Consider the following 25,429-nt stretch of genomic DNA (forward strand, 5'->3'; position numbering starts at 1 on the left):
AGTTCGCCGACCCCACAATTTGTTCCAGTTTATTTTCCAGCAGCCTCCAACCCCAAGGCAAAACACCCTCTACCACTTTTTGCTACGCCTGTATTTCTTTGCTCTTTTAGTACTCAAAGACAGAGAATCGATTGATGGTTATGGGTGTCAAGCGAGCCAACGAGGACTCATTTGCCGGCGCAAAGGAGCCAGACAAGAAGAAACGCAAAGGATTCTCTGTTGGACCAGCCAATCTTCCTGATGGCACCTACAGGCGCAAAGGTATTTCTCACCCGATATTGTGTAGTCTTCTGTTCACACTTGCTAGCACAAAAAATCAAAAACGACCTTATCCAAAAAGCGAAGGTGAAGAAGGCTTACGCAAAAGTCAAGGCCCAAGAGGAGGCTGCACGAATTGCACAAATCGCGACGCAGTCTCATGCCGAAACCGACCTGACCGATGTCGCTCCCGAAGGTGCTGCCGCAAGCCTTGAGTTACATCCGGACCGACAGGCAATGCTCGAGAGACCAGAGGCGGGCGACAGACAGATGCAGGTGCACGGGGATAATGCTCAAAAGCAGGGTGCAAACTTCTACAACCAGTCGAGGAAGCGCCCTGCGAAGCAGTCACGGTACAAGAAAGAAATTGAGCTTGGAGCTCAACACAAAGCAAAATTTGCAGCAAAGAGGAAAGCGAAAGAGGCTCGTGAAAAGGAGCACAAAGCCATGGCAAAGGCTAAAAGACCTGGTAAAGATGGAAAAATGAAGCTCGGGCGCCAGGGCACCGTGTTGCTGAATCGAGTTCGGAGAATGACTGAGGAGGGCAAGATATGAAGCGAGTTTTCAGCTACCGCCTCCAGAAAAAAAGACTTGCGATGTTCTTTAAAAAGACCGACTACTCACATGAGGCTAAACTGCTAAAGACTGGTCCAGTCCGTGAATTCTTAACCGTCACAAAGACTGCTGTGGATAATGGATACCCTCAGAACAGGTTTCAATGGAATACTCTGCAAAGACTAACTTATAATGCACGCATTGTGACAGGGCGGGCTAACAGGACAAAGGCCATTCCACGACGATCAAAGGTCAATACTTCAAAGAACGGTTTCTATGTTATTACGTCTTCGACCTTCGACGGTCCCTCAATTTCTCGATTTGCACTTCTCTCATCAATCTATCAACAGCACACTCGACACATTCGCAAAAAGTACTCACTTACTGGTCTCTTCCGGCCCCCATTCCTTACAAAGTGTTCAGGTATGCCCCCAGTCAGGAACACAACGCCCAAATCGGCATCTGAATGCCATGACTGCGGTTATGACTGTGGTGATTTCTGCAGAAAGACGGGCATTGCCGCAACTGACCAAGACCAGGCAACCGTCCAATTTACTATGCTGGAAAAGACTCGTGCATACGACCATTTCTCTCAAATATGCGCGCACAACGGAAAGATGCCGAACCCGCTAGGCGAGCAGGCCCGTCCTGGCCACATGAGGCATTGGGAAGAATTGGTCGATTTCTGCGCTCCCGAAAAGGCAGCTCGCGTTCGGTTTGCTATGCTTATAGGTTGTCTTCACGCTCACTGTGATTCCGCAAAACGTGGCAGTGCACTCTTGGAATCACATCTCGTCCGTTGGGCTTTGCATCACATGGGGAGTCCGATGTCTGGCTTCCTTCAGTGGTCACTTGCTCGAGAAGAAGGCCCACCAGAATGCTGGACGATCGATATCCTTGAGGAGCATCTGGTCCTCTGGAGCAATATATTCGAAAGCGGGCCAGCAAAACGCTACGAGGAACATGTCATACGCTTGAAGGCATCGCTGCATCCGAATCAAAACCCCATGAATGGGCCTAGTATTGCACATGCCTTTTTCTCCGATTCCAAACACAGGCGACGGGCATATCTGCTATGGAAAGTGTTTTCACACAAACATTTTGAATATCTGGCCGAATCATATCAGCCCAATGATGTGGAAATGACAGACGCGGCGTACCAACCGCAAATGGATCCACGCGGAGACGTAACGATGTATGCAGCTTGATGGTCTCCAAATTGGACTTTGGCTCAATCGAGCAGGTTTTTCCATTGTCTAAAAAAGGATAGTCTGGGTTGGATTGTCCAGGTAAGTCATTGATAATTGCTTTTTGGACAAGTGTAAGTATAGTCCCTTTTTACATCATTTCTCATTCTCCACTCGATTAGTCGTTGTTTGGCTATCTGTTTGTTTTGATACGCCTATGGAGCTCACCATCTGGGATTCTTTCTCGCCAGCTGAGATCCGGGATTGTGCAGTCCTGTCGCAAAATTGCTGATAAGATTTCCTTCAATGGTCGTTAGGCGGCATAAGAGAAGAGAAACACCTGATGTGACCAAGGCCAAGGTAAGGATTCATCTCTCATTAAATGAATACATCGAATTCTGGTCTGTTTTCTGCACTCTGACTTCGTCGCCACCCTTTCTGCCGCAAGGTGTAACGCATAGTGTACGTGAGTAGTATGGAGCAAGACGGTGACTTCTACTTTATATCATTAAACGACATTCTATGTTCTACCCTAACTCAAAGAGTCCCCCATCTGCTCTTACAAAGGACCACGGGATTACGCATTCACATGGTATCGAGACGCTCGAACCTTCGGCGCGGACATGTACACATGTAGACAAGCCTAACGTGAGGCTGCTGGAGAAGGGGGACGGCGTCATGTTTTTCCGCTTCCGCAATACATCCTTGGCGTTCTTCGCGGCGCGTCCACTCGAAGGGGCTTCCCAATTTGCGACGGCACCTTCATGAAAACAAGCTAAAGCTATTCCGTCTGAGGGGCAGAGCAGACACATGTTTCGCGACTCAATGACAGACATCTGAGCTCACTCGTCTCGTGCACCAAGCCCCGACCGCAATGGCAACTACGTTGACGTCGAGAGACGAGCCCAAAGCGGCAGAATACGCTGGAGGTATGAATCGGCATTCCCATTCGGTAGCTGACCTGTCTTTGGTCACATCATTCTTGCTGCCTGCTAACATTGAGAGAATGAACAGATGAGGTCTCCGCCTTGGTGCTCGACCCAGGCTACTCCAGCGTGCGCGCCGGCTTTGCAGGCGAAGATACTCCCAAGTCGATTGTTCCTACGTTCTATGCCGCGACCGGTTCAGATCGATTTTTCGGGGATCATGTGATTGACGTGCCTCGCGAAGATGTCGAGATCAAGAATCCCATGGGAAGAGACGGCATCGTGGAAGACTGGGATGCGGCCGAAGCGCTATGGAAGTTTTCTTTCGCGCACAAACTGACAGGAGTGCGCCCGAATCGTGCGCTTCAAGAGTGGCTCAACGACCCCAAGTCAGTGCCAGATCTCCAAAAGGCATTGGCAGATGCGGTAGACACGGAGCGGTGCCTAGAAGATCACCCCCTCTTCATGACTGAGCCTTCATGGAATCCTACAAAAGCCCGAGAAAAGTGCGTGGAGATTGCGCTGGAGTCCTGGGCCGCGCCAGCATTCTACCTTGGTCGGGCCGGCGTGATGGGTGCTTTTGCCGCAGGTAGACCTACCGCGCTGGTGCTCGATTTCGGCGCGTCTCAGTTTTCAGTCACACCGGTGCATGATGGCATGATTTTGAAGAAGGGTATTATGCGATCGAACATCGGAGGCAACTTCCTATCGTCGCAGGTGCGCAACATGCTCGAAGCCAACGAACCAGATCCGATTACCATCACACCACATTATCTTGTCCAATCGAAACAGCCCGTGGATGCTGGACAGCCTGCCAATGCGGTTTTGAAACAATTTCCAGAGGGGTTCCAACCGCCGAGACCCTCGTTTCGACGCTACCAGGAGGAGAAAGTGATTCTGGAATTCAAGGAGATTGCACTACAGGCATGGACAAATCCCAACACGCCGTTCCGAGGACAAGGCGAAATAATCGCCCGGGAGCAACAATACGCCCATCCCTTTGAATTCCCGGACGGGTACAACCAGACGTTTTCGTCTGAACGATTCAGATTGGTGGAGTCAATATTCGACCCGCAGTGCTACTATGGACCCCCGTCCGACTCCGAAGAAGCTCAACTGTATCCGGCGCCCGATGCTCAGGGCACAGTGACAGGGTTAGTCAAGGCCAGCCTTAACCAAGTGGACGTGGACATTCGACCGTTTTTGCTTGGCAATGTGGTCCTGACGGGAGCAGGATCACTCATCCGAGGGTTACCAGACCGGATCCAGCAGGAGCTGAGCAAGCTATATCCCAGCACACGGGTGCGTATCCAAGCATCAGGAATGCCCGTGGAACGTAAATTCGGAAGCTGGATCGGAGGCAGCATCGTGGCCAGTCTGGGCACCTTCCATCAAATGTGGATATCCAAAAAGGAGTATGAAGAGCATGGGGCCAGCATTGTGGAAAAGCGCTGCAAGTGAGAAGGGGGTAACAGGACATGCAGAAGGACAGGTCTACGATGCTGATCCGGGTTGGGCCCACCCAACGAAAGCGTCCAGGTGCATGAATCTACTGATTCAGGCTCGGAGAATTAGATTTTGCAACGTGCTGAGCAAATGACTCGGGAAGTTCACAGCGCAAGATGGGATCACGCGGGATGTAACGATTGCGGAAATGCCGTGGAAGCGAGGTCAGGGGATCACACCAGTCGGCAAGCGTGGGGGGGATGTGCAAAGCTTGCTTTAGTGAGCGGCTCCGATAGCTGAGAGCATGCCAGCGTTCTGGGAGAGCGGGTGAACGGCACATGATAGACGAGAACGAGGGCAGGCACAATGGTTCAGGCACCAAACGGGGGGGTTCGGCGATGTGTCCAGGGCGAGGGAATTGGGAACCAAACTGGGTTGAGCCAACCGGATGATGAAGCGAGGGCGGTGAAGGGGGGAAACAATGTCGGCACTGCTGTCGAGAACGCAGATGGATAGGCACTCAAGAAGCGAACCGAACAAAGCAACTGGGCCAGAGAGGGCGTGGAGGGGCGATTGTGTAACCTGTCAGCATGTGAGGCACATGCACTACCTGCAGGCCTGTCTGCACCTGAACCAGAAACTCGGGTCGCCGATGGAAACAAAAATGTAGCTAATTCAGATGATCCGGAGATGGTCCGCACCATGAAGCAACGGCAGTGCCAGGTGGGCGAGGGAGAGGGGCATGAGTCCGGGTCTGTTGACACCTACAACTACCAGGCCGGTACCTAGGGGAGCTACCTACATAGGCATGGGTCATAGTAGCCTATTGCTGGGCACTTTGTAGCAAGAAAGTAGTTAACATACACACAAGTAGGTGAGTTGTTAGGTGGAAAGCGGGGGGAAGGAGCCAGCAGGGCAAGTGTGACTTCATTAGCACTACCACCAGGTTTGTCATTAGTTGACTCCCTAATGCCGTAGGGAACCAGTGGTCCACTACCCAGTGTCGATGCGGTATCACCTCGTACGGAGTGCCTGTCCCTGGGTCCCGGGGCATGGAGCAAGGGGCCAGGGTGATTACTAGGGAGCTACCTGTATGGTTACCGGTCCTGATACTGGGCTAGGCGGTGCCAATTGCGCAACTGATAACCACTTTTTCCAGTCAAGTCTCATGTGATGTCTCCCCATCCCTCCTACAGACCTACCTAATATGGACGCTCGGGGTACCTGTACGAGGTACTGCGCCCGCAGCTTTAACTAATTAGCTAGCCGTTTGGTTGGCCCAACGGCTTCTCGGTGTGCATGGCTGCAAATCATCCTTTGCCGGGTTTCTCATCTTCGACCTGTATGGCCTTGTTCCCTGCCACTTGTCACTGTCATACTCTCTCGTCCCATCTCCACACTTTTTTTCTTCCTCACTTTGTGGATACTTCAGCACATTCCCTTGGTGCCGGGCTCGCGGGCTCAACAGGCTCACGGCCTCACGGCACCCTCAGACAATTGGCCAGGCCTCGACTCTGGAAGTTGTGGAACTCGACTCCTGCATGGTCTGGTCTGGGTCGGTTTTACCTGTTCATCCGCCTCCAACTCCAAGTTGGTATACTTGCTGGCTCTGTTGCTGCCAACCGGTATTAAACCAATGCGTTCTTAACCACCGACACCCCGCCGTCCTCTACTTCTCACTTTCATTCTTCGTCTGCTCTCTATCCCTCCTTTTGACAGCCTTTGCTTTCAGGTTAGCCTATATGTCCAGACTCGTCCAGTCACTCGCCAGATAATACCTCCCCAACCGGGAGCGCCCAGGCCGTCTTCTCCCCGGCTTCCACCACTTCCATGCCGTCAAAAAGTTTCCTCTAGAGCTTGTTACCGCCCAGCCTACTGCACGGTATCCCTAAACTAAGTTGCCACTTGGGCCGTCGGGTTCCATCATCTGCTCTTGGGTCCATCTGCAGCCACTTCGAACACCCCCCGTGGATACGAGGTCCTTCTCACCATCCCCCTCCCCCCCCTCCATCGCTCTCACGTTTTCTGACCAACCTTATTCGAAACGACAAAGTTTGGAATCATCATTGCCAGCTTCTGACGACACCTAGTCAGGTGTATTAAGGTTCTCCTCTTTTGGGCCTATGGCTGGTTGGCAGGGTCATTTCAACTCGTACCTCGCACCATCATGTCGTCTTCGGCCACCCCAGTACCGTCGACTACCCCCATTCAAACCATGGATTCACCTTTAGTACCAGACTCCGAGTCGACTCATTCCTCGGACGAGGGTGCTCACTACGATACCCGTTCCTTGACTGCCAGTATCACCGATTATCCGATTCATTGGGGTCGAAGATACCATCGATATAAGGAAGGCGCATATCTATTCCCCAACGACGAGAACGAACAAGTGCGCCTCGATGAGCAGAACGAAATCCTCAACCGACTCCATGGCCGCTTGTTCTTCGCTCCTCTGGACCCAGATATTGTTCAAACGGTCCTCGACATAGGCACGGGCACGTAAGTTCTTCGCGAATTTTCCCTGGTTGAATGCCGCAAGCAATTCATGCTCCACTCATCTTCTGCACGCTGCTAATGATCTGCCAGCGGGATTTGGCCGATTCAACTTGCCGATTCCAACGCGCTACCCAATGCCACCATCACAGGCGTGGACCTTTCAGCGGTCCAACCTGACGATGTGCCCTCCAACGTCTACTTTGAGATCCAAGACTGTGCCGAGAAGGACTGGGTACGGCCACCTGGAAGTGTCGACTATTGCCACGTTCGCTTCATGGCTGGATCGCTCACCTCGTACGAAGATTTGATCCAGACGACGAGGAAATATCTTCGTCCCGGTACCGGATGGTTGGAATGTCACGAAATTCATCCCCAGCCTGTATCAGACGACAACACTATTCCTGAAGGTTGGGCCATGAAGGCCTGGGAAGAGCACCTTGACTATGCGGCCACCAAAGCTCTCAAACCACCCCGACCGGTTCGAGTTGCCCCAGACATCAAGACCTGGATGGAAGAACAAGGCTACGTGGATATTCACGAGCACATCTCCAAGATTCCTCTGGGTCCCTGGCCGAGAGATCCGCGCCTCAAGAATATTGGTGGGTGGTGGCTTGCTAATTGGCTCGCTGGATTACAAGGCTTTACGTATAAACTGTTCAGCGCCGACGGGCTAAGGTGGTCCCGGGATGAGATCGAGGTGCATCTGGCCGATGTCCGTAAAGCAGCCCTCATGAAGTCAGTTCATTCCTATCAACGGCATTATGTGGTATATGGACGAAGGCCGTCTAAGGAAGAGGAGCAAGTTTTGAACCTGTACGGTCATGGGTGACTAGAAACGAGAGACCTGGTTACTCTGATTGCTTCAGCAGCTGGAAAACAAATTCTCTCCGAGCGGTGTGGCACACCAGTCCTGTCAAACACCATGAGGGTGAGTGCATCTCGGGAACACGACGGTCAATCAGCACCAGAGAACTGTCCGTGCGTCAAACTTGCACGGTACACGAGTCGTACTGCCTGAACATCACGGATGCCGTCAAGAATTTCGGCACTGTTGTGCTATCGTGGGCTGCTGTCACAAAGCTTTAGCTGCTATTTGGCCCAATCCTACTCCGGATCTCGTGGCTACGTCCATTGGGGGACAAGGTTACGACGTGGTTGCCTGCTCAGGATGACGGATTGGAGGATCCAGGTTCCGTTTGAACATCCATCCGTCTCCTTCCAGAGGCTGTGTTTGCACACCGAACATCAACGGTCTATGTACAGGGAAAGGTTGATTTGGGATCAATACCGAAGACTTGTATCGGGAGAAGAGAAAAATCCCGGGGATCGTGACATACAAAGAACATTGTCCCTTTCATCGCGAATCGTGCTCGATGCTGTGTCTTGCTCTCGAGTACTCATCAAAGTCTCGTTGCTTTCTGGTCGGCCGCAATCTGGTTCATGGAACACTGGCCACAGTCATGGCACAGGAAGGCCCCATCCAAGGCTCCACCAACTGGAGAGCAGCCGCTCTTTTCACTACTGACTGTTTCTTCGGGGCTTGGGAGGTTGTTCCATCCCTTTAGCGGTCAACAAGAATCCACGTTTCCCTTGGGCAGCGGTGCATGCATGCTACGAGGTGGCTGGGTGGGTACCGATCGACCTCAGTCGGACACCCGCACGAGGATGGTGATTGATCCCTGTCGGCGGTGGTGCCTGCCCGTCGGCTTCCGCGTCGCATCCACGCGAGCCGGCATGTTTGTTGGGAAACATTGTACGGTCACCAGGAGGGGGCCAACAAGGACGGTGTAGGGGAGACTTCTATGGGGTTGGGGGGGGATCAACCCTAGTTACTGCGCAGGAAGGTACTCGTTGCTCGTAGTTTGTACGTGCATCGCCAAGCACCCACCCGTGTCTTTGGGCTGTCCACACCATGACCAAATTCAGCAGGGATTGCAGATCTCGGAGGCAGTCAACACTACTACCAACATCCACCACCACACTGACTTGAGAGTGTCCTTTGTTCTCCTCCTATTTCCGCTTCCATCCAACCCCTTTTGGTTGCCCACCGTTTTGCTTTGATGTCTGTGCGTCTGGTGCTGCTCCTTACGTACAGACCCTATCGGCCCAGCCAGCACATACATCTTTCCTTGGTCCAGCCTGCACACTCTACTCGTCCTGGTTCTCTGCCCTGCCTGCCTGCCTTCCTGCCTCGGGATAAATCTGGCTATACGTCTCCACTACTTGTGTATGCTACGAATTCGATCCCTGAGAGCCTTCGATACTCCATGCAAGAGTATATACATTCTCGGGTAAGACAGCCCCCTACGGTGGAGACATACATATCTGCAGGCAAGACTGGGATGGGCAAGAGCCAGGAAGTGAGGGGACAAGAGAGGATTTCAGTGAGTGAGTGAGTGGGTGGGTGGGTGCGAGAATCTAGTCCAGTACTCTGACCCTTTCTTCCCTCCCTATCTTATCCCCGCCTCCTCCAGGACGCGGAGATCCCTTTTCCTCCCTCCATTGTCTACATATGTCGTCGGTGGCTCCTCAACCGACTCTCCTCTCCTCATTCACCTGGGCTCTTTCGCTAACTAGCCAAACTTACACGGCTATTCCCCGGGGGGCCTCTTTCTGGGTGAGGGATTATGGGCTCACTCACACACGCAGTGCACATGTGTTATGCTCGACATGGCTACAGACGAGGAGGAGGGCGATGGTGGGGGAGCTAGTCGAGGCGAAGCGAGCCCGGAGCGGAGGCCCGGGCGCAGCTCCCAACCGTTCCAAGTTCCAACGTCGACTATGTTTGAGGGACCAGGATAAGAACAAGTTCTGGCGAAGAAGAAGAGGAGGAGGAGACGCGGGGAAGGTAAGTAGAAGAAGAAGAAGAGGAAGGGGAAGAGGAAGAAGTCAATTTGGGGTTTATTGATTACATATCCTACGATCTTCCTCTTGTTCGTGGCACGTACGTATGTGGTGTCCTATTCCATGCTATCCCTCTCTGCTTGGAACTGTTAACGGTTGCTGCTACTCCACTATTTCTCTGATACCCATACTCCAAGAGAGTGGAAGAGGGAGGGAGAGAGATTACGTGTGTTTGTGTGTGTGTGGAAGGAAGATCCGGTTTGAACAAGGAGGGGAGGAAGTGCCAGGAAGACGAAGAGAATGAAAAGATATCAATACGCCTGCTTCCGTCCTCTCTCGTCTCCTTGGGACGGCGTTCTCTTCCGCAACCCTTCTCTTTTCCTTTCCTATGCTTCGGTCTTCGGTCTTCCATTTCTCAATCCTGCCTTACAGGCCTCTCTCTTCCTTCCCCCCCCCCCCCTGGCTCGTTGTATGTGTGTGTGCTCAGGCTCAAAAGCTCCGAAAGGATTCTCCCTGCATATGTCTGTCGATGTCGGGGGGCGTGTTTGTACACACCGAGTACGAGGTACTCCGTACATATACTCAGTTTCAAATAGTCCCTTTCCCCAGTACGTTATATTACGTCCTACGCCAATCGAACCAACCCTGCCTGCCACCCACCCCCTGCCTTCAAAGCATCGGATGAGCTATCCGTCGTTCCTCGGCCAAAATCCGACAATAGCTGCGTACTGTAGTGGTAGCGTGGGTGGTGGTGTTGTGCAGCATGGTGGCGGATAGGCTGGGCTGGAGCTGGGATGGGCTGGGATGGGAGTGTTTGAAGTGTTAACCCTAGTGAACCTAGTGAACCTTGAGTAGTGTAGTAGTGTCCCGCATAGCGTCCCGCCGTATACTAGGTGTATACACACAGTATCCTCGTTCCTTCTCGTAACGTGTCTGATAGAGAGAGAGGGGGGGTGGGGAGTGAACGGGTTGCAAGGCATACATACAGTATTATATGCCTGAATAACAAAAGGGGGATCCAGGCATCTTTGAAAAACTTGAAACAGCCTTCTTCTCCTTCCTCGTATGCGGGACCCAGGGCAGGCCACTAGGCAGGCAAGCAAGCAAGCTATTTAGCGACTCGGCCGGAAGAAGTATGTACATAAGCAGTCACCCTCGAGCAAGGACCTATCGTCGAACGGTATTATGAGTAATAAAGGGATATCTATCCTCCTCTCTTTCTTCGCTTTTACGAGGACCGAGTGTCTTAGTACGTACGACGAGGTACTACGGAGTACATCCCTCCCTCGCTCCCTCCCTCGCTCCCTCCATCCTCACTCTATCATCTATCCTCTATCCCCCACAAGACCTTGACCGTCCCTCCCTTTCATCCCGTCCGTATCCGCTTTCTAGGATAAAGAGGGTAGTCCTCCGTCTTCCGAGGCAATCTCACACACACACACACACAAGTCCTCGCATGTACAGCGACATGTCCAGGGTTTCGGGCCTCCGAGATCCCCAGATCCGCGAATCCTTCGACGACGCCACGCTGCGAGGCCAGAGACTCCAGATAGCCTCGTCGGCCAATGGGAAACCACATGGCGGCGCCGTCGCTGAGCCGGGCCGTTGAGCTAGACTTGTTACATGGAAAACTGGAATAACGGAAGTACCTCGTACTCGGGAGCATCTCACCTGTGATGAGACTGCATACCTGGACTCGTAAGACACAGGAAAGACCACCGACAGCGACATGAGACAATAGCTTTGGGGTTGGTCGCCCTATTACATTACGGCATCGCCTGGAGACAATAGCTCCAAGGGTCTTGCTCTGGCTTCTCACTATCTGCTTCTCCCCGTCTCTGCCTCTCTGCCTCTTTCAGCACCCCACAACCTGCCTTCATCCAGCTCTTGGCTGGGTGGACAAACAAGCATTGGATATCAAGTCATGTCCCCGTCCTTCAAACATACGCCAAAAGCGCCATGCACTATGTGTCCCCATATCCGCCCCGAAAATGACACGAAAGAAACTCTCAATCGCCTACAAGGCGAAATTAGTAAGGAATGCTCCTTGCCCGCCCGTTCTATGAACAAAAATAGCGTGCTTTTTGGGAGACTGAGCAGAGTCAATCCACTCAGACCTCCATCCCACTTCAAATGGAAGAGATAACGCCGGCTCGAGTCAGCAGTCGTCAACTAAGAAAATCATGGGTATCATGGCATCGTCATCATCTCTTTTTGTGGGGGGATCGTGCCCTCCGTTGTGTTCTGTGCCCATTGTTCATACCGCCGGGACTCCAGGTTTCGATGCGAGATTGCCCAAGAGAGCTTCTGGAGGCACCCGATGGATGTTCGAATGTTTGTCCGTGTAAGGCACACTGGGAACGCTCTTGTACCCAGCGCGCTTTCTTTGGATGTAGTTCAGGATGATGCCGATTAATATTATCAGGAAGATGGTGCCTAATGCGGCACAGAGCGCGACAAGAATGACTATCCCTAGGGAATGGCCACCTCCTGTTCAAGAGTCAGTCATGATCGTTTCGGATAGAGCCAGAGTTACTCACCACTTGATCTGAGGACGTTAGTATGAGAGGAGAACACCTGGCTTATGCTGCCAGGGCTTCCGTCCGCGGTCGAAGCTAATATGAACGGTTCCACGTGAGTGCCATTGAACAATGCTGCGGCTGCGTTTCCGAAACCAGTGATCTCCAATTGACCCGTCACGAGTAAAGCATAGTCGTTGTCGAGGTACTGGGTCGACCCATGGTCCTTAGTCAAAGGCATGATCTGTAGACCTCGAATGGTGGTGCCACGGCCAAAGGCATTTACGACCGGTCTCACATCGTTCCCGTCGATCTCGACCAAGAATGTCGAGCCGTTATTGGCCGTACCTGCTAGCCACATGTTATTCGCGTCGGTGGTGGCAGGGCAGAATGCCGTGACTGGTCCAGGAATGCCGGTGATATCATAAACAGACCATGTTTGACTGTGAGTGTTGTAGTTCGCCAGGGAGGTCTGATTGCCTTGGACCAGGAGATCGCCAGCAGCCAGAAGATCTGAACCGCTCCTCCAGAACAGAGACGACACCGTGCCTTGCAATCCACTCCCGACGGTATTCCACTGACTCGTGGAGGTGTCATACATGCAAACGACGGGGCAGGAGAGATCTTGGGATGTCCGGTCAAACGCCCCGCCCACATACACCGCTGTTGTACCTGACTGTGGAGCTATGGCATTGACTACCACGTTGTTGTCCCCCTGCAAGGATGCTGGCTGGATTCCTCGATACGCCGCGGCGCTCATGTCGTACAGAACCAGACCGTTGATGGCAGTATTCTCGACCCGTCCAGAAATGGTGCCACCAGCGAAGAGAATGTTGTCTGACAGGGCGAGGGCAAGGACGGTTGAACTGGCATCCAGACCTGCGGGGGGTCCCGTCACTTGGTTGTTATTGGAACCATTCAAGAACATGAGATTTTGGATGGCCGATCCACTGGTCGCAGTAGCAGTAAAGTGTCCTCCCATAACGGTCACATTTTGTCCATTGCCGGTATAATAGAGCCCTGTGATGACGCCCGTGACATTCTGCATAGCTTGGACAGCACGTTTCTTTGTGTTAGACTGAGCATCACTCGGCGTAATATCGATGGGCAACCGTGAAAGTGCGACCTGACCACCGGATTGAGACTGAAGGCCGGCAGCGCCACTAATGGCCAGTCCGAGGGAGTTGATGGTTCCAGCCCCGAGCCATGTCTGGTTCGGCAGAAATGTCGCAGCATACAGCCGACCTACTAAAGCCTCCTTGGGAACGTCGAGATTCGCCAGCCAGCCACGCTTGGATGGAACCCAGATGGCCAAGCCGTCCACCCGAGACACCGGCGTAGAATCAGACGCGAGAATCCGTGTGAAAGAGCCGCTGAAGGCGATCACAGTCTCTGGACCATCACTTTGGGAGATGTTAAGTTGCATGGGTTCAACAGCTTCCACTGGCCCATCGAGCCCAGCACCCAGCGGAACCCATACATTCTTTGAGTATTGATACGCAGCCACGTTGCTCAGCCCATCGACGTTGCTCTGAGCAGTGTTGGTGAAATTACCTCCCACATACAAGAAGTCATCCAAGCTGTGCATGTCAGTCACAGCCGCGTTCAGACCACCGTCGGGCAAAGAAGTAGCATTGTTGTTGTGGAAAGCCATGATATTCTCAAAAACATCGTCCGAGAACCGGCCCGCTGCGTACAAAGTGTCATCGCGGGTTGCCAGTGCCAAAATATTCGCATTTGGTTTAAGTGTGGTGCCGGCGTTGTTGATGGCAGATTTGGAGAAGTCAGCGGTGGCATAGTCGATGGTGTGGTTGTTGGGATCATAGTCGAACAGGCCATTTAAACCTCCTGTTGTCGAGGTGAAGCCGAACTTGATGCGTGATGCGACAACCAATTGTGCAGCCTGTTGTCCTGATGGCCTAAGTGTCACGGACGGTCGAAAAGATGTGGTGGTGGCATCTACGTGTCCTTGGTACACAATGTCGTACTTATCAAAGTCGTTTGTTTGGAAGATCGTGGTGCCGAAAGACTGTTTTCCGTCCTCCGTCAGGCTGCCAGTGACATTAACAATGGCGCGGGCTGAACAGGAGCTATCTTGCAGACAGCCAGGGGTATAGACAATGACGGAGTAGTTCCCACTCTCCTGTACGTCGGGTTCGAAAACGATGAGCGTGGTATCAACAGTTGTGGGACCGACCACGACTGTAAGATAGTCGGACACACTTTCTCTCGACGGAGTCGTATACCAAGGCCCTGTCGCGGTTGCTTCGGATCGAATTCCGGTGGTTTCACAGGTAGGTTCATTGAAGGCCTCAATGGCGTAGGAGAAGATGTCGGTTTGAAACAGTTCGATCCCCCCGAGGCCACCTCCGTTACCGTACCAAGCTGAGATATCAATGGTGAAGCTGTTCATCCCAACCAGGTTAACGAAATAGAAGTCTTGATACGGCTGCGACGCGTTGTACTCTGCCAGCGGACATGTTGACGAGCAGGAAGTGAGTTCTCCAGTCGTGGGATCCGTAGTAGTCAAGTTGAGGATGCCATCGAGCGGGTGTGCTGTGAATCGCCACGTCTTTGTACCCTTTCCACTTTGACTCGTCTGCCACAGTCGGAGCTTGGTGGGCTCGAAACCGAACGCCAAATCTGCGCGCCAGCTACCGGGAGTATTATCGGCCAGCAAAAAGTCGGATGAGCCATCCGAGCTATTCGATGGGCAAACAATATTCTTCGGATTTCCCAAGCCTGCTGTGCTCGCGTTCCCTTTTGCGGTGAGGTTGGCGGTCGAGAGGTTGATCACCTGGGATTCGGGATGCTTCAAGGAATTGGAAGATATATTGCCCAAACCGGTGAAAGAACCTCCAAAGATGATGTGGCCGTTGGGAGCTTTGGCAATGGAGCTGACCGGGCCATCGAAACCCGCAAAAGGCAAGCTGGACCAGCCACTCGCCGCCCATCCAATTGCATTTGTCGAGTTACCCGCATCAAAAGCACCACCAACGTACAGCATTGAATTATCTTCGTCACAATAGAGCGCCGAGACTGTTCCTTGCACCCCGCCGATCGCCTGTATCTCCAGCGTGGTTGCGTTCATCCATGCTAGAGACCGCGCTGCAACTCCTCCGACACTGGTGAAATTTCCTCCGACCACGATTCCCATGAGTGTGTTATTGACCACCAAAGGACAGAGTGCTTCGATGCTTGCGTCGGTGGAGGACAGAATATTGAACGCCCCGTTTGGGAGCCGGGACAATATCGACTGCGTGCCATTGCCATTAAATCCTTCTTGTTGCCCAATTGACGTGTAAAGAGAAATTGCGTCGAAGTCGCCGGCGAGAGTGACCTGTCCAAGAGACTTGATGTCGAGATTAGGCGGAGGAACAGACTGCGAGACTGCATGCGCCGTAAGGAATAGGAGAGCGGTCGCCACCTTGGAGCGAAACCGTGACAGCAGATGCATGATGTAATGCGATCTGTGCCTGCGCCTTACCGACGTCGAGACGGAGGGAGGAGGTGCTACAGCGGTGATATTCGTAGAGGCATGCTCAGTCGGTGGTGACGACGCGGGACCGCAGGCTCGGTGGTAGAGAGCTTCTAATTCTGGGATCTCGGGGTTGGGGGTCGTCGAGTGTAGACGAGCGCGATGGATTTAAGCTGATGACGGGAGACGACACGCGTTGGACAGGACTGAGAAGGAGCAGGGATGGATTGAAACCGGAGTGGTGTTCTGGCAGTGGAGCTGTGAATTAAGAGGGTGTGTTGATGTTTTTTCCAGAGCCGAAACCCAAACCCAAACCCTAGGGATGGTAGCTGTGGAGGGGAATATGCGAAAAAAAGGACGACGGGTAGGAAAGGAGCGACAGTCGTGAACTTGAGGACGTGGTGGTGCACGAGGTTGTGCAGGGAATTGGAAGGTCAAGATGAAGATCCTTGGAAAAGAAGCTGCCAGTGACGAAAGGAGATTGTCCGTAGCGGGAAAAGTGAACAATAGGATGCGCAAAGCAATTGAGAGGAGATATTGGAGGTGCGACGGGGCAAGCCACAAAGCCCACGGACGAGTCGGTGGTAGGCTCCAGGGCTGGGAAGGTTCTGGGCAGCACAACAAGCCCAAGTGGGGGTGCCGTCGTGGGCTTGGGAGCCACCTGCACAAGTGCGACTCAGCAGAGGCCCGAGAGTGGTCAATCTGCACGACAGGCCCAGGGCGCCCCAGGAACAGTCCGCAAGAAGCTTTTGGGCCACCTTCGGTTGCTGCAGAGTCGGATGTCCCAAATGCCCGGCGTCACCCAGTCACCCAGTCAGGCCCCGTCACCACCGTGGAATGCCTGCAACCCACCGAGGCCGCCTGTAAGCTGCCTCCAAGCTCCTCCATCCATGTCCGCAGCCTCAATCTGGGTCCCAAATTGCTGCCGCCAATGGCGGCACAGAAACTCGCATCAACAGCCATCTTCTCCGATCGACTGGACAACAGAACGGCCACAGAATCTTCTACCCTTCTCGAATGAAATCACCAGAGATGGCTGCGGCCGTGCACTTGTCAGATTTGTTTGTGTACGAGAGGGCCAACACCCTTCCAGCCCATGCGAAGACCACCCAAGATGTCCAGCTCTGACCGGACCCTCTGCCACAACTCAAAATCTGACGCCGCGGCAGTGCAATTTCCCCCAAAGGAGCGTACGCAGTTGGGTGGCCTCTCCCTACGCTTGCAGAGGAGGGACCGAGTCTTCCTGGATACAAGTGCAATTTGATTTGACCTCCGGGCGGAGTGACACTGTGCAAAAAGATTCCGTTGCCTACGTAATCGTTGCCATCGAACGATCGAAACCAACATTGAGCGAGTTTCTCATACACACACAGAAAAACCAGGAACTGTGACATTCGGTTGTTGGAACATGGTCGTCATCAGTCAGGGAACCCCATGCATGCTTCAACGCCTCGGACTTCAAGTGCTGCGGCGAAGCAGGCACCGTATTCCGTGGCTGCGGGCAACTCGCTCTGCTGCTCCCCAGCCTCTCCTTATACCATACAAGCATTCACCGCCTGACACATGCCGAAGGGATATTAGAGCACCAAGGGAAGACACGTGCACACGTGATACTGAAACATCCCCATTTGGTGCTCCGTGATCCGTGATCGACACCCGTGTTTCGAACACATCGATACCTTGGATCCTAGCAATAATAATACAACCGGCAACAGTTTCATCATTCACGTCGCTGCCGCTTGACCACCCTTTTCCTCGATGTCGTGGTTACTTCTTCAATGTGCATCACTGTCTTGGACTCATCCTGCTCAGGCTCCCGCTTGAGGTATACCCGTTGCGCGGTCCTCTTCTTTACAACCTCCTGCTGCTCATCATCTCCCGTCTCTCCTTGGTCCCCTTCTCCTTTCTCGACTTTGACTTCCACTCTTGTCGTAAGTCTCTCGGCAAAAACCCTTAAGTCCGCTGTGAAGAGCACACTGTGCGCCCACCCAGCTTCTTTGCCCCATAACTTCCGGAAATGGTTCGCGACCTCATCGTATGTCCCCTTCGTCATACTGCTGTTTTTCCTCTTTCCCAGTCTGTAGTCCCTTTGCGCAATCTGCCAAACGTGTGTATCTATGGGCACTGCCTCTCCCCAACCCAACCCCATCAGACACACACAATCAGCAACTTTGGGTCCCACGCCTTGCAACTCCAGGAGGCTCTCATGTGCCTGACGATAGCCGTCGCGGCCTTCAGGTTTCATTTCGCCAGCAGGTGAGGGCTTGGTGGTGCCGTAGGCGGGAGACTCGGGGTTGCGAAGGGTATCCAGCCAGCCCACTTCTCGATCCCCGGCGATGATCTTGGCCGTCTGATATATGTATTTTGCACGATAGCCGAAACCCAGCTCTCTGAGATGGCTCTCAACGTTCTTGCCCGTCAGCGCTGACGGCTCGGGGAAGTCATGGTACGGTCTACCCTCCAGTGTGCCAATGTATGTCCCGTAGTGTGTGCACAGCTTGTCCACCATCTGCGATATTCGTTTGATGTTGTTATTGCTGCTGCAAATAAAACCAACCAACGCTTCCCAAGCGTCCTGCTGCAGAATCCTCACGCCCGTGAACATGGGCGCCTTCTTGCGGAAGTTGGCGTCCGACGCCGACCATTGAGCGTAGAGGGTCTCCAGATTCGGCTCCAGGTTGAGGTAGTGCTGGATCAGGGACCCGGTATCGTCGTCGCCCTCCATTACGGTACTTGAGCACTCATCTGCCACTGTGGTCGGTGGGATGGACGAAGGAGGGGTCATCGGCGCTTCAGGGGTCGGGGCTGCAGTTGCAGATGCAGGCCATATCGAGCGGTACTGAATGTGCGATTCGTTGGGCTGAGACAATTGGACAATGCGACCGCGGAGTGTACATGCCCAAGTCTGGTCGTCGCATTCACGCCAGCGGAAGGACTGCCCGCAGCGAAGGGTGGTGGCGAGGCACAGTTCGTTAATGAGGACGGGCAGCTTGCGCCATTCGCTGATTCGGGCCATGTCGAGGACTATGGCCGGCAGGGTTGGTGCTTGACAGAGAACACGGTACAACTGCGAGTTGTCCCTGCTCAGAATTGGATTTAATCCCTGAAAGACCTTTCGTAGACCAAAAGAGGCTCCGTAATCGGTACCTGGCGCTTTAAGCAAAACGCGACCGCGGACGCGCCCCGCGTCACCCACACGGCATTGGCTGAGGGACTCCATTCATTATTACATCCCGCGCTTGGCCTGCTTAAGCATCATTCTTGGTAGAGGTTTGTGTCTGCTTTTACACTATGTTGACGTTTCCTTGCCAATATCCCAGGACCCTTCTAAGAGCTAGCCCTGTGGACTCACATCTCTGAGGAGAAGATCCATCCACGTTGAAAGTAGTTTGCAAAAGAAGACCGCCTGAAAGGCCCCTGTTCGCTCAGATATAATCTTGCTCTTTTCCCTGTACACGAAAGTCACTAATGATCGAGCCTCTTTTCGGGCGGAGATCGCCCAAAGCTGGCAGCAGCGTCCCGGCCAGCGACAACAGCTTCTCCGTGAATAACAACATTGTCATCGAGGATGGAGTTGCTGAAAACAAGGTATTCGTGTCGGCCTTTCCAAAGCCAGTATACGCCGCCAAAGACCACCACCCCCGCGAGGATGACAATCGCCCAGTTCATGTTCGCTATCTCACCCACGACGGGAACGTACTGCGGGAAGACATAGAACAGAACCACGATGATACTCCAGAGCAGACCCGTAATATTGACAGCGTAGCCCCATCGGCCGAGGTCGAAGTACGGTCGCGGTGGCAGGTGGTGACGGCCTCGCAGAACCACACACAGAATCGGTACGCAGTAAGACACCTGCAACGCGACGCCACCTCCCGAAATGATGGCATAAAAAGCCAGCGAACTGCCCAGTACGAGGAGGCCGGTCAGGAGATTTAACACGATAAACGCCATCATCGCACGGAGGGGCATCTGGAATCGTTTGTTGACTTGGGCAAAATAGTCCGAATAGGGGAAGGCTCTGTCGCGAGCCATCGACCATGCGAGACGAGAACCGGCAGTGTTCATGTTGACAATGATCAGGTACTGTTCACGTCAGCTGTTTTGTGACCGGTCAAGCAATCGGGAGTGAGCCACGCACATTCAGGCCCATCATCATGATAGCAACCCATATTCCTCCACCGTAGGTCGAGTTCAGCACATCCATAAACCATTCCTGAAGACTCGTTAGTTCATTGGTAGAATAGCTCCGTGGCCGTGGACCTTACTACATAGGAGGAGGTGGCTTCGAGGTAATTTTCCCAGTTGGGGCCTACGGTATAGCACATCACGATGGCCGACAGCCAGGCAGTAACACCAGCCCAAACCATGGACCACACCATGACTCTCTGTTTCCCGGTCAGTAATCTTGAGTCTGAGCGTCCAATCGATCACTTACAGGAGCATCACGTGAAGCATTTTTCATTTCTTCGACCAAGTGCATCACACCATCGCTTCCGTAGAGACCGTAGATGGGAACGTACATGCTCAGGATAAAGACCCAACCCTTGGAGGTCCAGCCTGAGGTGTTGAGAAACTCTGTGAAGACAAATTTGGAGCTATTCTTGTCGGCCAGGACGAGAAAAACGATTGTCCAGATGAGCGCGTTTGAGATGTTGAAGAATGCACCGAAGATTTGCAAGGCCGGAAGATATCTTGGGAGTAAATTCGACAGTGCAGGGGCAACAAGGAAACCCGTATAGATGAGCCAGGTCATGTAAGGCTACGGATGATTTAGCAGGGACAACGCTGACTGGAACAATCCAGAGACTCTCACCTTCCAGTCGACATCTGGATGTATGATCTCCACGAGAGCCCCCACGATTTCTGCACTGTTTAAGGCGCAGGAGCTGGCTGTGGATATTTCTCCTACCAGAACACACCAGCCGACTAGGTACGATAGAAAGCGCCGTGAACTCTCCGGGGCAACAACCTAAAAGTGTCAAAGTCCCATCGTCTGTCCCAAAGGCACCCACGCGTACCTGGGTATAGAATTGTTGGCCTCCCGCCGTAGGCCAGATGGAGCAGTATTCAGCTAGGGATGCCATCACTAGAAGTTGTCCGATCGTGACCACCACGCTGTATGGTGCATTCGTTAGAGGGGCGCTTCCGCAAACAAGCCCTGAGACCTCTACTCACGTTCCCCAGACAAGACAGACCGGTCCACCAAGGGTAAAGATGTAATAGAACATGACAATGTTGCAACTCCACGAGCATAAAATGGTGGTCTGATATGCCATCACTGCCCAAGCACTTGTTAGCCTCGACAGTGCCAAACTGAGATTTCTTTACGAGACTCACAGCTCCAGAAATTGTATGTTCGCTTCAGCTCCGGCTTGTGGCCGAGGCTGATGAGTCTACTCTCATCATTGCTCAGGCCGACTGAATCGTCTTTGATCGTGTCCATTTCGGCGAAACAACCACGGTTTGAAGCTCTAAAAAGCGAAGCACTGGACGCTGGACGCAGGAAGAAGGCGGAAGGGTGTGAATCAATTCATGGAATCGAGCACAATGTGTCGTCCCTTTGCCGTAGGGATAGTCGACCCAGCTTTTGTATCCGAATTTCAACTTGAGTGACCATGGACGTCCAAAGGCTGAAGTTTAAAGAAGTTCCCGGACACGTGGGATTTGTCCTCTCACTCTCACTCCACCGCGGTTATTCTCCTTTTTGCCACCAAAGAGAGTCTAGCTGCACGCGCTTATCACGGCTCGCTATCTTTCCAGGGAGTCCCTGATGGCGTAGAGGCGTCAAACGATAAGAGGGGCTCGAAGAGAGTGAACGGGGAGCATGATAACATATGTAGGATATGGAGAACGGTCTGATGGATCTTGGGGGGTCGACGGCTTCTTGCTGGGTGCGGATCGAAGGCCCCGTTCACCCAAAGAGGTTGGTTTCCAACGGCCAGGTCCTTGTCGCCCCCATCAACGACAGGCTGGGCAAATCATTGCCGGCACCATGATCAAGAAGGAATCTTAAACGAACGGGAACAGCCGGACATTTCTCTCGTCAATATCCCCTTCCAGCTCTAGGCTTGATTGCTCTCCGCTTCCCGCGTTGCTCCTAGCTGCAGAGATGATAAGCGTCAGCTGCGGTACAACAAAAATGGAGTACCACATCGAACAGAACAAGAAGTCTCTGGAAGGACAACGAGACGGAAAGACGGATCTATAGCCACCTTTCCCCAGATCTCGGTGGGTATCATCGGGTCACTGACTTTCAGTATGTTTTTCCGATCCGGAGTATAGGGATTCCATCTGTAGCACGAGAGGAGGGATGTTCTAGCAAACAACACCCACTTACCAGGGGGTTTCAAGTCGAAAATACGTACGTATTCAATACAGTACGAAGAACCTAGATCTCGTGATGGCACTTTTGATGATAAAACTGGCCAGATGTGCGGGGTGTTTTCGATAAAGAGGCACTGAGAGGCTGGATTGACGCCGGAGTCATGGGCTCGTTGGTCCGTGTCACGTGTTGAAGTCCCCCCAGCAAATGTTCCAGCCGCAACCGATAAGCTCTCTGCAAACCTCATACTCAACCCCCTTCATTCAGTCTGGATTGGTTCTTGCCGAATGCCTATGCTGTTCGGACACGCCATGAGGCGAAATGCCCCTTCCATCCCTCCCATCTGATAATTCAACATGAGCAGTGACATTGCCTGTAAGCCCTGGTAACTGCCGAGACCTTGCCATGAATACCATTCCCAGCGACGAGGCGAAGACTGCCAGTCAGGCTCCAGGTTCGAGCCCGCCCGGCATCGGGCCACAAGGTGCATATTTGCAGTTTTTCTGACCCTGAGTCGGAGGAGAACGTGGAAGTTGCCAATCAGGAGGCTGACTGTTACAAAGACTGTCCAACCTGTGTCAGAAGACGAATCCGCTGCGATCGATCACTTCCCAAATGCTTCAAATGCTCGAAGAAAGGATTAGTTTGCCCCGGTTATGGCCCTCGACTGAGGTGGGCCAATGGTATCGCCGTTCGTGGACACCTCAAAGGCCGCACCACACCCCATATCGACAAACCGCTGTCTAAACCCAGCAGCACTGCTTCCAAGGACTCAAGTTCTCCCAATTCGGTCAAATCCCCGGAACAGAACAGCAACCTCCGACCTGCCCCGTTTACGGACCCTTTAGAGACCACGTTTCCCGGCTTCCCAAACCCGGCCATCAGGGCGCGACTCCTGGATCACTATGACAAACAGATTGCGGGCTTGATGGTGTGGATAGACTCCGAGAGGAACGAATACCGCCGGCTGGTCCTTCCCTTAGCCGATCAGCAACCCGTGCTTCTCCTCGCCATTCTGGCTATCTCTGCCCAGCACCTTGCTGTCACCACGGGCAAGGAATTGAGCTTTCCCGCTCGCGCCCGTGATGCTGCCGTCAACATGATATCAACACAGATTCGGCAGGTGACCGGCCAGATGGACGCAGGGTCTGACCTGGGCAGTCAAATAGACCCAGATACCGCAGTGTGGATGCTCGCCTCAATGCTCACTCTGGCTAACTATGAAATGACAGAGACAGAGACTGGCGCGGCGGCAGCAGACTCGCACCGCCAAGCTGCAAGAACGTTGGTGAACCTCCTCGCGACCACAAACCGGGAGAACAGCCCTCTTTTTCACTTTCTCCGTAACCAGCTTTCCATATATGACATCTTGGCCTGCACCACGATTTTCGGACCTCTGAGCACTGTGGAGGTAATCCTTCCGGCCCCCGAACATTCGAATTTGATCTTTTCCGAATTCCTATCTCTCTTGCACAGAGTAACAGTATGGTCACGCGAACAGCATGAAAGGAAGGCATCTGGAGAGTTCAACCTTGCCGATCTCCCAATCACCTCTGCTGATGCACGCGCCGGTTTCGAGCAGGCCCGAGGGTCTACTCTAATGGCAGCCGGTGTCCTCGAACTACCACGAGACGCCAGGCGTCGGGATTTTATACGAATCGTCGATATATACCACCATGCCGCACTCCTGTACACTTACCGAGTCCTCTTCCATTGCCAAGTGGAACCGGTTGAGGTCGACACCTCCACTATGGTCTTGTTTGAGCGTTTGAATCAGCTCGAGGACAAGTCGTCATGCCGGCAAAACTTGCCATGGCCCGTTTTTATTGCAGGCACCGAATGCTGCGAGGATCCCGAGCGCCAGGCGTTTGTAGCAAGAATGTACGCAGACATCGCTCAAGATATGGGGTTCAAGTACTACCTCGGGATCCTTCACTTTTTGCAAGATCTGTGGTCAAGCAAGGGCACCACTTGGACCGAGTTGGCACGACAATACGAAGCAAGCGGGAAAAAAATCGTTGCTGTTTGAGGATGATGCTGTGAGTGTGTTGATGATGCAAACGACTCAGCTTTGGTGGCCTCGATTTCCTCTCGTCGTATCGTGTCGGCGACCCAACAATGCGCCACCGGTTGAGCTCTTGCACTGCTGGTGAATTCCGACTCTTGCAGGCTGGTGTGGGAAGATAGCAGGCGAAGGTGTCCTGTTAAGATGTGTTGAGACGTCGCGGGCACCTGGGAAGAGCATCAGTTGTTCTGCAAGGTTGGTGGCTTGTCCACCCGCACGCCATATCCACACCATGCACACAGAGAGGTATGTTGACCGGGTATGCAACTTCTCTTATTCTGGTTAGTGAGTTGACTCCGTCCACCTACTCTCCGAGAACTGACCAAGTTGGCAGCAAACTCGAGAACTATACTTTAGGCTCACGGCTGGCCGGACCAAACCCGGATTAACGTATTCATATGATTTCTGCATCTGCCGACGCTGTAGCAACCTCCTCGTCCATCCCGAGCAGGCCAGTCTTCCTCCAAATATCACTCTACGACGTTCTGGTTGGGAGCACAGCGATTGGTCTCGCATGCATATGATAACGTACGAGCCTCTCAACAAACTCTTAGCCTTCGCCTACAAGAACGGGGATTCTCTTCGGTCATCAGCGACGATCATGTCCACACCGAGCTGGTGCCTGTGTTGGATGAGACAGCCTTCGGCTCGAACATCACAACTCGTTCAACGACGCTCTTGATCCGAATGTCAGAGTTACGATACCTTCGTCCCATGGATCAAGCCGCTCGATCTGTCAGCTATGGACTTAGTCTGCACAGGGATTTCAAAATGAAGCTTCGAGCTGGTCCTCAGGTATCTCCCAATCCGCAAATCTCAGTGGAGGCACCCAGATTGGGGGTAGGAAGCACTCCAGAGTGTGCATGAGTGCCACAGACCCGGAAGGTTTGGACCACTACCTCCCAATCTACCTTGGTCCATTCTATCTTGCATCGTGTGCAGGCTGTCGTCTGCTTAGGCTGATATTACCCTGTAAGATTGCGGGAAGATCCATCGCACCGCCATCTGGTGCGGGTTTTACCCTGTTCAAAAGTACCTTTGGGGTCCGTGCCTTGTTTGAGCCCTGCAAGGCCCATTCTTCAATATCTGGACTGTCTTCTCCATCCGATATCGAAGGATCGAACAGGCTGTTGGGGTGGCAGAGGCAGGAATCAAGCCGTAAGACTGTATGAGGTCTTAAAATTTGGGGGGGAGGTCCATCTCTGCGGCTCCTATCAACGCCTATTTCCATAACATAATTTATATATCCATCCTGATGAAGGATTGGCCCAATCATATGCGAGGGGGTAAGATGCGACACTAGCCCCCAAACAGGCGTTCGGTAGAGAAA

At 53.0% G+C, this 25,429-nt stretch overlaps 7 protein-coding genes across 7 annotated transcripts; 4 read left to right on the top strand and 3 right to left on the bottom strand.

Annotated features, from left to right (window-relative positions):
* Nucleotides 1-140: 140 nt before the first annotated feature.
* AYL99_07312 (hypothetical protein) lies at nucleotides 141-813 on the top strand (the record flags this gene model as incomplete). The annotated part of the gene is made up of 2 exons (XM_018838821.1): nucleotides 141-261; nucleotides 308-813. 2 exons carry the CDS (start codon nucleotides 141-143, stop codon nucleotides 811-813), a joined length of 627 nt encoding a protein of 208 aa, XP_018691589.1.
* A 2,061-nt stretch (nucleotides 814-2,874) lies between these two features.
* AYL99_07313 (hypothetical protein) lies at nucleotides 2,875-4,387 on the top strand (the record flags this gene model as incomplete). Its single annotated transcript, XM_018838822.1, has 2 exons — nucleotides 2,875-2,929; nucleotides 3,015-4,387. 2 exons carry the CDS (start codon nucleotides 2,875-2,877, stop codon nucleotides 4,385-4,387), a joined length of 1,428 nt encoding a protein of 475 aa, XP_018691590.1.
* Nucleotides 4,388-6,539: 2,152 nt separating this feature from the next.
* On the top strand, nucleotides 6,540-7,697 carry AYL99_07314 (hypothetical protein; the record flags this gene model as incomplete). Its single annotated transcript, XM_018838823.1, has 2 exons — nucleotides 6,540-6,871; nucleotides 6,959-7,697. 2 exons carry the CDS (start codon nucleotides 6,540-6,542, stop codon nucleotides 7,695-7,697), a joined length of 1,071 nt encoding a protein of 356 aa, XP_018691591.1.
* A 4,272-nt stretch (nucleotides 7,698-11,969) lies between these two features.
* On the bottom strand, nucleotides 11,970-15,688 carry AYL99_07315 (hypothetical protein; the record flags this gene model as incomplete). The annotated part of the gene is made up of 2 exons (XM_018838824.1): nucleotides 11,970-12,202; nucleotides 12,253-15,688. The coding sequence occupies 2 exons, from the start codon at nucleotides 15,686-15,688 to the stop codon at nucleotides 11,970-11,972; spliced, it is 3,669 nt and encodes a 1,222-aa protein (XP_018691592.1).
* Nucleotides 15,689-17,429: 1,741 nt separating this feature from the next.
* On the bottom strand, nucleotides 17,430-18,725 carry AYL99_07316 (hypothetical protein; the record flags this gene model as incomplete). Its single annotated transcript, XM_018838825.1, has 1 exon — nucleotides 17,430-18,725. The coding sequence occupies one exon, from the start codon at nucleotides 18,723-18,725 to the stop codon at nucleotides 17,430-17,432; it is 1,296 nt and encodes a 431-aa protein (XP_018691593.1).
* A 449-nt stretch (nucleotides 18,726-19,174) lies between these two features.
* Nucleotides 19,175-21,155, bottom strand: AYL99_07317 (hypothetical protein; the record flags this gene model as incomplete). Its single annotated transcript, XM_018838826.1, has 8 exons — nucleotides 19,175-19,795; nucleotides 19,851-19,925; nucleotides 19,978-20,097; nucleotides 20,148-20,471; nucleotides 20,526-20,681; nucleotides 20,731-20,827; nucleotides 20,888-20,990; nucleotides 21,050-21,155. 8 exons carry the CDS (start codon nucleotides 21,153-21,155, stop codon nucleotides 19,175-19,177), a joined length of 1,602 nt encoding a protein of 533 aa, XP_018691594.1.
* A 1,284-nt stretch (nucleotides 21,156-22,439) lies between these two features.
* Nucleotides 22,440-24,063, top strand: AYL99_07318 (hypothetical protein; the record flags this gene model as incomplete). The annotated part of the gene is made up of 2 exons (XM_018838827.1): nucleotides 22,440-22,518; nucleotides 22,598-24,063. The coding sequence occupies 2 exons, from the start codon at nucleotides 22,440-22,442 to the stop codon at nucleotides 24,061-24,063; spliced, it is 1,545 nt and encodes a 514-aa protein (XP_018691595.1).
* Between the last annotated feature and the right edge of the window lie 1,366 nt (nucleotides 24,064-25,429).

The sequence above is a fragment of the Fonsecaea erecta genome (genome assembly GCF_001651985.1).
Source record: "Fonsecaea erecta strain CBS 125763 chromosome Unknown Scaff6, whole genome shotgun sequence".
NCBI classification, from domain to species: domain Eukaryota; kingdom Fungi; phylum Ascomycota; class Eurotiomycetes; order Chaetothyriales; family Herpotrichiellaceae; genus Fonsecaea; species Fonsecaea erecta.